This window comes from Apus apus, chromosome 5 (genome assembly GCF_020740795.1).
Source record: "Apus apus isolate bApuApu2 chromosome 5, bApuApu2.pri.cur, whole genome shotgun sequence".
In the NCBI taxonomy this organism is placed as follows: domain Eukaryota; kingdom Metazoa; phylum Chordata; class Aves; order Apodiformes; family Apodidae; genus Apus; species Apus apus.
In genome coordinates, this window is record NC_067286.1 from 48,061,002 (window position 1) to 48,073,667 (window position 12,666).

The 12,666-nt window shown below is 40.5% G+C and overlaps 1 protein-coding gene across 3 annotated transcripts in view; it reads right to left on the bottom strand.

The window, feature by feature from the left end:
• FOXN3 (forkhead box N3) overlaps positions 1–12,666 on the bottom strand; it is a 209,941-nt gene that overhangs the window by 68,653 nt on the left and 128,622 nt on the right. For all 3 annotated transcript variants that reach the window (XM_051620661.1, XM_051620663.1, XM_051620662.1), the window contains exon 5: positions 6,902–6,966. In XM_051620661.1, the coding sequence (XP_051476621.1) occupies positions 6,902–6,966 (65 nt within the window). The remainder of the gene's footprint in view (positions 1–6,901; positions 6,967–12,666) is intronic.

The window sequence follows — 12,666 nt, forward strand, 5'->3', positions numbered from 1 at the left end:
GCAAAATCAAACTTATCTAGGTGTACTCTGCAATGTGATCTACCATTAGTGAGACCTGCCACTGCAGTTCAGTTTTCTTCCTTCTCAACTTCTGAAGGCCAAAGGTAGCTCTGACACTTTGGTCACAGAGAATATCAACAGCCATCAGTCACATTTCCTTACTAATGGCTCTAACATCACTGTTAACAGACCACACTTCAGACACTTCATACTACAGCTTTTGCCATCGTCTTACACACTCAACTAGAAAAATAGGAATAAAAAGACTATCTACATATTGCACAGCTAATGCATAGCACTGTATATAAAAGTCCTACACAGAATACAGAGCTAAAAATGTCACACCAAAGTGACCATTTCTATATAAATCACAGCAAAATGCTGTCTCTCACTAGGATTTTTTTATTGAATACACAGTGTTAAGGCCATTTAAAAATCCTCTCACAAACACTAGCCCTTACCAGCATCCTCAGGACCCGAAAAGCCCCACTTCCCCTAAACAAAGGAGAGCTCTGCTGTTCAAATTTCTGCCTTAGGGACACATTGCACAATCCCTCTGACTTAATTTTACTTCTTCAATAATACCACTGCAAACACACTGAATGCTAATAATAAATAAATTATTCAACTATTTGGTCTCTAAGGAAGCACCACATGAATCATCTTCCTGAGAAGAAACTCCTGAAGAGATTGTCAGGTACCCTTCACAGGGGAAAAGAAAAAAAAAAAAAAAAGAGCTGATTTAAATAATAATGTTATGTGTATGAAAGTGATTTATTGCAACGAGGAGATAAAACAACTTTGCTGTTAATTCAGTAGGTTAACCAAAGCCAAGTCACCAGCAAACACAGAGCATGATTGTCACCAGTTTCAAAGAGGGTGGAACCAAAGAGGTTGAAGAACCAAAATTTGAAGGGAAATCATGCTGAACTAAAAAGGTTTGGTGATTAACCAAAATTTAACTAAACTGGACACTCAAAACCCCAGATCTCCACACAAAACAGTAGTATATGGAGTTAAAGAGTCAATTTCCAAGTGTACCTCTAAGAGTAAGGAGATTAATTGAAACTTCAATGGGAAAAAAACCCCACCAGATCTAGCACACTTCCCTGCAAAAGCTAACAAACAGCACTTGCTTTTTACAGTTAGGTTACCTCTGTTTTAGGTCTTCCCATTGGTGGAGCATCAGAATATAGATACAGAGTCAATATTCTGCAGACAGCACTGGGCAGCAAGAAGTACTATTAGTATCCTTATTACATAGAGCAGAAAGTCATGGAATTATAACCCCAAAGGAAAAACAGTATTCAGATTATTGGGGAACACGAGATGCCCAGATACGCATTAGGAAAATAATTTTTATTTGCATTTGGGCATAAAGATCTTGCCCAAGGTTGTGTTACAGGTCACAGTACTTAAAGTCTACCAATCCCAAGGCTGGACTTTCTTGCATCACTTTTTGCATTTCTTCCTATGATCACCATTACATTTAAATATTACATAGTATTAAATTATCTGTAATATTTATGCTGCCTTGCTATGTTGGTTTTCCTTTGCACCTCTGGGTAGTAGAAGAAAACAGAGCATTCTCTCAAAGTTTTGTTTCCTTTTGAGGTGTGAGACATGCAATTGTGAAAGTTTAATGCACACAAGACTTACTGAATCCTCTGGGCTTTCAGCTCTCCACTGCTCCTCCTCTCCTCACCTTCCTTAGCACTAGCAGGTATGGATACCTCATGTCCCAGGATGGGCTACACCCCCACATGCCCAGAGCTTGCACCTGTCCTGCTTGTGCAGTGGAAAGAGCAGATGATCTGAGTTTGCAACAGAAGAAAGAGGATCGGGTGTTTGCTGGTGGGTGCTGACAAACATCCCAAATTTTCACATTATTAGAGAGAAAACTTGTGTGGCTGCATGCACACAGGAGTCTTCTCTAGGTGAATTTGCTGTCAAATTCCATCTTGAAGGTAATGAGAACAACTCCTCCCAAACCTCTCCAGAGAAAAGACTGAGTAGCTGGTATGGACAGTAATAACTGTCAAAGAAACTAGTGCCTATTGTTATATTTTTATCCTAATGTCACTATTGACATAAACCACAGGCTGATGTCTTCATTTATAAGAGGGGATGATTCTCATTTAGCTTTCTCACGAGGGAAAGCAGCTAACAGTTGCCCCTTTTCTACCTCTTCCCCACTACGTTACCTCCACCTCAGCAAGTGCTTCTATTAATAGCTAACACTTGGAATGTTAAGTCCCAAATCTGCTCTCTCACTTTACACAATTACTCAAAGGACAAGGGATTAAATTAACTGCTTGGTCATTTCAAGGATCCTCATGCTTATTAGAAAACAAAAAGATCTCTGTTCAAATGTGTGCATGTGTTCATAAATGAGCTGGTTGCCCACCTTTTTCTGTAGGACTTCTCAGGTCTGGTCTGTCCACATTTTGTACAAAACAACTTTCAGAAAGAGGGATGGCATTTTCTTGCTATCTAAATAAATTACCATTCTCATCCAAGAATGAAGTGAATCACGTGTTTTGGATTTCCTTAAAGTCCCACGTTAAGGCCAGTTATCATGTTAGTTCAGTAAAAAGTGAAAGCCACCATCTTAGATTGAGGGTATCAAGGGCTGACACCTTTCTTGCAGCAGCAGCACCCAGAGTTTCCATTTCTGCTCTGTGACAAACTTTCTTAGGCTGATTTTTGCGAAACCTGACCCTGTGAAAGCAGTGTCTTCCAACTCTTTCCTGCTGGACCTCATCACAGGTGGTGAAAGCTACACCACGGCAATTGGACCAATGCAGATCACGCCAGAGCTGCTGGAAATGTTGGAGACAGATGTGCGTCATACAAGGCTTTCCCAGAGGATGAGAGGCCAAGTCATCCCCATGTAAGTATCCTATCACTTGCTCTGTTCTGGAGTATGAGGACGCCTGTTCCCTGTAGCTGATGGTAGAGAGAACAAAGCAGCTTCTGAGATCTAGGGAAGACTCCCTTAACCAAGTGGGACTGGAGGTCACACATGATTCCTCACTCCTCCACTTCCATGTCCTGCAAATGGGAAGGAATTTTTGCCAATCTTTTTTTCCCATTTTAATTAAAAGAGAATCGTGGCTTCAAAGGAAAGGCACGAAGTCTGAATTCAGTTTACTGACTGCTGCAGTTCTGTTCACAGGTGTGAGTCTGGGGCTACAGGATCTGTGGAGCAAAAGCTTATATCTTTGATTTAACAACCACAGGCAGCAGATTTAAACTGTACTGATCACCAGAAGAGAATGTGGAAGACCATGCTCATACAAGAAAGCAGTGCATGGCATTTATTTATTGAAGTGTGAGAGCAAATAAGACAAAAATAGAGTGGTAAGTTTGGGGGTTTTTCCCCTCAAAATTAAAGTTTATCTTTAAGAAACAAAACCAAACAGGTGGCACTCAGCAGCTGCAACTTCAGAGACTGCTGCTAAAAGCTAACTTGAACATGTATTTTTAATTTATTCAGGGAGAATGTTAGATATAATGAAAGCAAAATATAGTTTTATTCTTACTATTGATCTATGAGCAACTGCACCCTCAAGTCTGTAACATGAGATTAATACCCAAGACGAGAGCAGAGGCAACAAAACTGACCTTATTTGAACATGATGCATTAATTTCAAGGTCTTGAAGTTAATGTGATTGTGTCCCCACCTATCTCACCCAGCACAAATTCTTGAAGAGTTTAGAGTATATCTAAATATTTTCTACTGTAAAGACTTTTTTCCATCATACATTAAATAAAAATTGATGTTATGACAGCTAAGAATTAAAAAACCCCACAGTGTGAACACAAGCTCTCCATACAGCAGGTTTTAAAAAATTAAGTTGTGATTTGAAGCAAAACCACAATATGTATAAGAACAAATAACAAAAAATAACAAAAATAAAGCAGTAAGAGCAAAAGCCTGCTTTATCTGGGAATCCTGAAGGGTAGAATGCAGCAGTCTCCACAGATGTACAACTAAGTTTTGAGAGGGTATCAGTCATGTAAGGCTGAAGTTCCTACCTACTGCTCCCATGCAGTCCCCTGCATAGGACTCCATGAGAAGACCAAAAAGAATAAGATATAAGGAGCAATCATCAACTAGTAAAAGGAGCTCAGCATTTAAAAAAACACCTGAGAAGGTCACTTACTCAACAAAAAGAAGTAAATTTATTGTTTGTTTTGATTAGAGCGTTAATACTAGGAAATAGAGCACGATGATCCTCAAAAATGAAACGGAGGTAGCTACCTTGTATCTAATAAAATCACAGGCAAAAACCCCAACATATATATATTTTATTCAGAGTTCTTCAATAAAGCACATGCACGGATAGCCAGAAAGGAACAGAGAATTAAGCCTGCTCAAGTCAAAGACATTAAAGACATAGACTAGCTTAGCTTCCCTTTCTCTTCCTTTGCTATTTTGAGGTACACAGATAAGTGGTATCTCAGTCACTTTCTCTAGAGAGATATGTTAAACACTTTACAGTGGTTAGTATTACTTTGCCAAATAGTTCAAGTCTAAAATGAATGGAAACCAGGAGTGTCTACAAGTCTTTCTTGGCTAAAAAAAGTACTACTTACATGGCAGGATTTTTTTTTCTTCATTCCCCAAACCAGAAAAGGAGCATTTGCCTTAACGGCTCAGAAGAAATGAGGTGTGACAAGTGCAAGTGAATATCATATTTCAGAATTGTTCTGTATTATTGTCTATACCATGCAATGAACATTTTTTTCAAATGCATCAAAACATTTCTCAAATAAAAATAATCTTCAATTCCTTTGTTACCTAACCCTTTGCCAATCAAAAAGCAGTATTATAACTTGAAACAAGAAACGAGTAAATTTTTCATTTGCTTTTTTGCATTAAGCTGGATATAAGCACTGGAAAAAGACACTTAAGATGGTCCTGTAAGGTAGGAGTAGACAAACGCCTCCATACCCTCATCTCACACCTCCCTGTGTCTGCTACCATTCTTCTACACAGGTCTTCTGGAAAAAGACAGTGACAAGCAGCAAAAAGATGGATGCACTATTTCCATGCAACCTGCTGAAGCCTGTATGTGAAAGAGCTCATTGTAGGGAAAAATTAAAGAAAGACAGAAAGACAGACAGGCAGAAAGCAAGCAAGTAACCAAGCAAGCAAGAAAGAGAAGACAGACAGACTTGGTTATTTTTTTGTTTTAAAATTAAAATCAAGAAGTGTTAAAAGATTACTCTAATGAGGTTTTTCTTCACACTCTTTCATCCTTCCAACCTCAGTTGTATCATGCATACTAGAATTCAAATTGGCTGCATTTTCCACTTGGAATGGCAAAGCAGAATGCTAATGCAGTTAAGGTCTGTTAGGCTTTGTTAGTTTAGTAGTCATCTCTCTCTTTTTCTCTGTTTGTCTAGTATGTGCAAATGTTTGGGGCTTTTAGGGTTGCTCCCCCCCCCCCCAGTGTGGAAGGCAGAGGAGAAGAGGGTGGAGAGCCACATGCTCTTCTTTATTGGAAAAGACTAAGCAACAATTGAGATAGGAAGGACTATAAAGTAGCTGCTCTTAATTTTTGGGTATCTTGCATCATAAGAAGAGGTAAAACATTTATGCCATACAGATTTGACAGAGTAGTTTACATTCTATGGACCTGAATTATGAAGACTGTATATGTGCAGGTACACATTTAAAGCTGGAATTGTTGAACAACTGAAAATGAATCAAGCATACCCAGTCACAATAGTTTATTTTTTTCCTTACAAAAGGCAGCAGACCCATCCTATTAATACTAAAGCCAAAAGCTGCCAAACTCTACGATTTATACCATCTCCTAATGTTCAGAAATAATCTGAATGCTTTCATGTATTCTAAATTCATTTGAACAAATCTCAGCATAGATAATACAGAAAATGACAATGCAAATTCTTAGATATGTACAAGGCATGAGCTGAAAAACTTTCTTGGGTAAACTACAGATTCTGGATTACTCTGGGGTGTTGAAGATGAGCCTGCCAATTGTTTGCTTGTGAGCCTAGTTCTGAGTAAGGCTCCATCCTAGGTGATTTGGATAAATATTCCAGAGAACACACTTCATAGAAAAATACTGGCAAAGACCATAAAGGCATCCTAAATGGTGTAGGTTACTTTTGCACCATAGACAAACACATGCAGTCTGGGGAAACAGCCTTCTATGATCCCAAGACACTTCCATTAAGTGTGAAGGTAGTTGTATGCACTCAATGGCAGAAACATAAACACATTTAGCAGTGAATAATGATTTTTAAAAGTCTGGTAAGGTAGACTGAAAATATACACCTATCAAAACAGCAGTCATATAACTTCCATTTATATTGCCCATTCAACCTAAGATATTTAACATTTCTCTATGAATACAAGCACACTTCAATTAGGGCAGGTATCTTGAGGCAAATACTTTGCCACTGTTTTCCCCATTTTAGCACTGCTACCTACCTTTGGGTACATTCTGCTATCAGCACAATTAGGGAGTAAAAGAAAGGATCACTCTCAAATAATAACCTTGCTCCATCCACAGAGCTAAAAGGAGTGTTCCTGGAACATTTCCTTCTCAGCACATTTTATCCACACAAAGGGAAACAAGAAAAAGAAAAAAAAGAAAAAAATACACCCTTTGCCATATTTTACAGTAAGCAAATTAATAATGGGAGGAAACAAAAAATGCAGCAGTTTTCGTAGACTACACTCACTGTATGCAGTAAATCGTCATTTTCAAGGCACCAGATGCGCAATAAAAGAGACAGGTTAAAGGAGACAAAAAACATTTGGTTACTTCTTGCCCAGTGAATATTACAAAAGTTGTGCAATTTGCAAGAGGTATTTGATAAACACAACAGTTACTCTAAGATGTAGTATCCATCACCTACCTTGTAGAAGGGCTCCATTTCTCTTGAAAAAGGTGCTTCCTGGCCAAATGGGTGGACCTGATGTGCTAAAGGTAATAAGAAATAAGTGTAAAGAAAATCTTATTTTCATTAAACAACTCTCAAGTTACCATTTGCACTAATGCCTCTGTTTTTAAAACTAATATAACATCATAGCAATTCTACTTTCAAGTAAGGGTCTAAAATTTTATGTTAAAAATAGGTCAATTTGATTCAAGATTCACATTCTCTTCACAAGGCAAAATGTCAGCAAAGCACATGCCCACGCTCTCTCAGAGGAAGTGAGAAAAAAGCAATTTGGAATAAATAATTTAAAAAACCCTCCAAATCACTGTCAAAAATATTTACTGAATTCACAGTACAGCAAAATATATGCCTTTTCCCAAAGCCATCTGCTAAAAACCTAAAGGCTTTATGTTTTTTACTCAGCCATAACAACGTGCTACCCCAGCTAATGCATCAACCTGGAAAAGCCTTGGCCAGACAACGGGCAGCTTTCATGCTTCTACCAGGGAGGTTTGCCCACCAAATCCTCTCACATGCAGAGCTCACCCCACCAGGAAACGCACTGCTCAATGAGCTGGCCTGCGAGTACCCCCGTTAACGAAGCTTGGCCCTTGCTATGCATGTGTGCTTGGTGACCATGACAGCTCCTGTGAGACCCCCAGCAGGATGGTGGTCACAGTGGGCTCTTGGGCACCTGTGACACAATAGTGCCTGCCTGACCTGAAGCCCTTCCCTGAACTCAGGCCAGCACCAGGTCCCTCTTTTGTTTTGCCCCCTGTTCGCGCAGAGGTTGCCCAAAAGTAATGGCCTCTGAGAGGCATCTCCTGTGACAAGCGTTGTTGAAGGCACAGATGCAGGAAAATAAAGAGGAAAGAACATCAGCATGATCCTCTTAACCTTGTTTCCTTTGTTGCCCTGGAGCAGCCACACGGTACTGTAGGCAATAGGAGTGTGGAGCACCCAGGCCAACAACCTGCAGTGCCAGCGAGCCGGAGTAGAGGGAAGGCTGTGAGGAAGTACCTGATGGCCACCTGCACCCCTCCTCTTCAGTTAAGTCCCCAGAGCACCCCCGCACCAACCCCACCACATCAGGACAGCTCTCCTTTCTACAGCAGCTGCCCACAGCTGTCCCTGCCAGCAGGAGCACCAAGCTTCCTGGACATAAAAAGGTAACATTGTTCTTTTCTTAACAATGCGGATGACTGCTGGCCAGGTGAATCCCTCCACTACAGCACAGCTCACCTTCCCCAGGCAGGGCCACAGAGAGTGCTGTCCAGAGCAAGGGTGCCATGGCTGCTGCTGCTCTTTGCTGTGTGGGGAGCCCTTGATGGGCCAGGCACCACTTGTAGGAGTTCACTGACCGCATCCTATGACTGAGGCACAGCAAGTGTTTTAAAAGCAAAGTGCCTAGAGGAAATAACTAAACGCACATAAAAGATTTGTTGCAGTGTTGTCGAGGCAGGTGGCACACAATGGAACAGTTCTCCAAAGCTTGAAGACAATTGTAGATATTTTAACACACTTAGCTTTTACTGAAATTAATATAAGGAAACTATGCTATCAATATAATTGCCCTATGCCCAAATTTGAGCACAGATTTTAAGTAAGGGATAGAATGTCCTTTAAGATTACTGTAAGGCACTGTTCCTTTTCAAGGTAACCCACCTTCCTCTTTGGATGCATAACGTGAACCAAGCCCCACATGCCATTTCTGCTCAGTTCCTTTTGTGTACTCTTGAGTTGACTACCACTACACAAAATGCAATGAAATGGAAAACATTTGTTACATTTACAACATTAGCGAAGTTCTGATAAAATGCCATACACAAAAAACCCCCCCGATTTTACAATTATTCCACAGAGACTCTTGTGCTAACATATAAAAACTTCAGTGTATTAAACTGTGGAAAGAGACAAAGTAATTACATGAGTAATAAAAGCTTTTGATACTCCTGAACAAAAAGGGGAGTTGAGAGAGAGAGACCAAAATGACCAAAAAGAAGTTAAGTAGGTCTGTGTTCATAAGTGCCGGAGTGTGCTGGGGGACCCACTCATCTGAATAAGCACATGCAATTCATGGGGTTTCATGTAACCAATTGTTTGAGTTCTTTACAGTAAGTGCCAGCTCTTCAAGTGTAGCTCCTGAACTCACATGGAGGTCAAGAGCTGTTGAGGGCATTCACATTCCTGTAGGACTGGTTCACAAGTTTCATAGAACATCAGAACCCAGGATAATCTCTGGGACAGGACCCACTGAGCTACAACTGGAAAGCCACAGTGTAATTTTCACTCTGTAAAAATTTGCCACAGAAATGAAAAATCACAATATGGCAACTACAGGCCTTTTAAAAGCCTAAGAAAAAAAAGTTGAAATTCTGAAGTGAAGCCAGAGAAAGAAATTATTCCAAGGCTGTCATATGCCTGTACATGGGGAAGAGGGTTAAAAAAAGGAGAGGGAAGAGCTTGTATATTTGAATAGACAAAATGTCTCCACTAGAGCAGCAAAGCTACAGTGACTTATCTTACTTTCCAACTTAAAAAAAGGCCCAAGGCCCTCATAAAAAACTCCATCTGATTCAGCACAAACCCACATGAACTGAGAGAATTAACTGTGCCTTCCCAGGAAAGGAAGCTAAAGAATTCAAGCATGTAAATAACGTACCACAGTGACCGGTCAAGCCTTTCAAACAACAAACTTCTGTGTTTGCAGGGCTTTGCTGAAGTTTAGCTATGCCTCATCTGTGTTGGATAAATTCTCCTTCTGTTGCTAAACTTTTGCACATGAAGTCTTGGATGGTATTAATTATTACAATATATTTCAAGTTAAGAAATTACTATCTCTCACTTTAAAGTGTTCAAAAGCTGCTTCCTGCCTGTTTCACATTAAGAAAACATTTTAAGAAGTTCATTCTTCTAAAGAATGTCTATATTTTAAAAACATTTAGTCCATCCCAGGTGTTTTTTCAAATGAATTGTTTCTTCAGTATAGTCTGAAAGTTACTGGAGAAGAATGGCTGGTTCTCCTTTAGAAGTAATAACATGTTCTGTATTTATGCAAAATAAAAATACAAAATCTGGTTTTAGAACTAAGTTTTGTAATCAGTGCATACTGTAACATTAAAAATTTATGCAATTAGCATTATTGATGGCAGAGTTTTTCACCATACTAATCAACTAAACACACACACAAAAATATTATTTCATTTCTAATAAATACCCACACAACTACTAGAAAAAAAAACAGTAACTATTTCCAACTCTTATATTGGCGCAGAGAAACTTGTGGCCTGATACAGTTTTGTTATGCACAGGTTTGGTCTGACTTAACTCCCACCAGCAGCTGAGCAGAGGGCACCTGGGGGGAGGTGATCATCTGTCACTAAGAACTGAGATTTCAAACACCTTGAAAAAACATGAGTTAGTATAGTTTATGAGGAAGAGGACATGTGAAACACCAACAGTTACCTGTCAAGGACTGTTGGCTTCATTTGCAGAAGGTACTATCAGTTCAAGTGTACCTTCAGCCAAAGGCTGCAACAGCATTTGTAGCAAAAGCATAAAACAGGATCTGGGGGTGCACATCTGTCCAGTGCAGGATCCACCTCTCTGAAGCACAGTCACTGTCACTGTGGTATCCATGCACCATCACAGGGAGCAAATGAAGTATTTACATACTTGCTGAAAACCAGCAGCTGAGAGAACTGCCGACTTACAGTGTTTTTCACCTGTGAGCATCTGCTTGTGTGAAATGAGACACCCAGAAACAGGAGCCACTTCTGATAAAACCGTGCCTTTCCTAGGAATTCGCAATTGACTTCTAATGACAAGTAGGATTCAATTTCTGCTCAAGGCAAGGAATGAACTGTTTTCCCTCTGATAACACAACCAGTAGGAAACTTCATCACGCCACAGGGCCCTGGGCACGGGAAGCCGCATGACTGGGGGCTAGCAGGGATTTTTCTGAGAGAAGGCTTTTCCATAGGAAAATGTTGCTTTTTTGAAATCTAAAACATTCCATGGGAATGTGTTGATTTGGACACTGCTTGTGCTGGAAACCAGGCCGACATGAAGGCTGGCTGACCAGCCAGGGAGGGTTCATGGCAGCCAGCCAGCCCAACCAGAAGCCCCCAGGGCATCCAGAAGCAGTAACAAGTATGAGCCTCCTCAATTAATTATTGCTACCAGAACATATGCCACGTAATTATAAAAAAAACTTTAAAAGGTGCATAGGCTTCAAGACACTTAAGAAAGGAAATACAAATCCTTTGCCTTCTGGAATTCACATTAAAGCAAGGAGACTGAAATTCTTAAAGCCAAGTGCTAAAAAAAAGCCAGAGTATGAATTCTCTCTCACAGATGCAGTATATCACAACTATGCCAAAAACTCTCACAGGCCTCTCTGCCAGAGAGATTAATGGATTTAAAAAACCCAAACAACTAAAAATTCAAAACAAATTAAATTGTGTGGGACTACACGCCACAATTAAGGGATGATGAAAACACCAAAGAAAGGCAATAAATATAGGCTAACAACTGTGTTAGCAAATGTGTCTAGAGGATAAGCAGGAAGATGCAGAAAGGAGAGGAAAACAAGCAAGCCAACAACTGCCCTGAACACACACTTCAAAGGCCCCTGAAGCTGAGAGCCAGAATGAAAGCTGAGCAGGGAGCCAGGGAAGATGCTCCACACACATCTCGGTTCACTGTGGGCAAGAGAGAGTGGGATCAGCTCTTGGGGCATAGCTGGTCCCAAAGGGCACCCAGGCTCTCAGGAAAGCTACAAGGCAGGACAGCTCAGTAAGGGGTAGAAAGTTGAGCAGTGTTAGCTGTAAGCTAACAAGCTTTTGCACACAATATACCCAACACAGAACCTGCAGTAGGCAAACAGCTGCTAGACCACAACAGGCTGCAGTGACACAAGAGCATCCCCTCTCTAGCCCTTACCAGTGGCAAAACTGACAGGCACAAGTAAAGATGACTGACTGAAGCGCCTCTACAGCCAGCAAAATCCAATCCTTTTGCAAAAACATGTGGCTGGAAGAAATACAACTCTTCCCCTCCTGACAAGCGCAGTTAAGTTCCCAGTAACACAGAACAAATGAATGGGAGAGCCCATTTCACTGCGATCGCTGCCCTTTGCCCCAGGTTTGACAGCAGTTATCACAACAGCAATAGAACTGAAAATTCCTGCGACCAGAGGCTACAGCTGCCAGATGAAGGGAATGAAGGCACTGCTGTTACCCATGCTGCAGGTACTCCATTACCAACAGTCCACAGTGCAAAATACTTCACTACAAGTTTCACCTACACCTCCAATAGTGAAGGAAATGTCAAGGAGACCAAACCTAGAAATAACAAGACATTTTGTCAAAGAGTAAACAGTGGAGCACCTTGCAGGTATAGAAAGCCACCTCTGAAAGTTTATCAAAAGCAACTAAACTACAACTATTCCTATGTTCAAGTTGCTGAGATAACAATAGCTGTAGGTGCCTTTATCTGGCTGGTACCCATAAAATCCTGTATGGGCATAACAAGAGCTCCTGACAGGTACATTTAGCTCCTGGTGAAAGCTGGACTGCTACCATAAGGTATATAAATGGATATCCAACTAAGCTGGAAGATCATAATTTCTACCACTGTTTCAGAAGTAAATTTAGGATGGATTGGTAACTGAGAAAAAAGCTTTAAAGCTTTTTGTGGGAATACACCATCTCTTGATGGTGGAAGACGAACAGTACTTC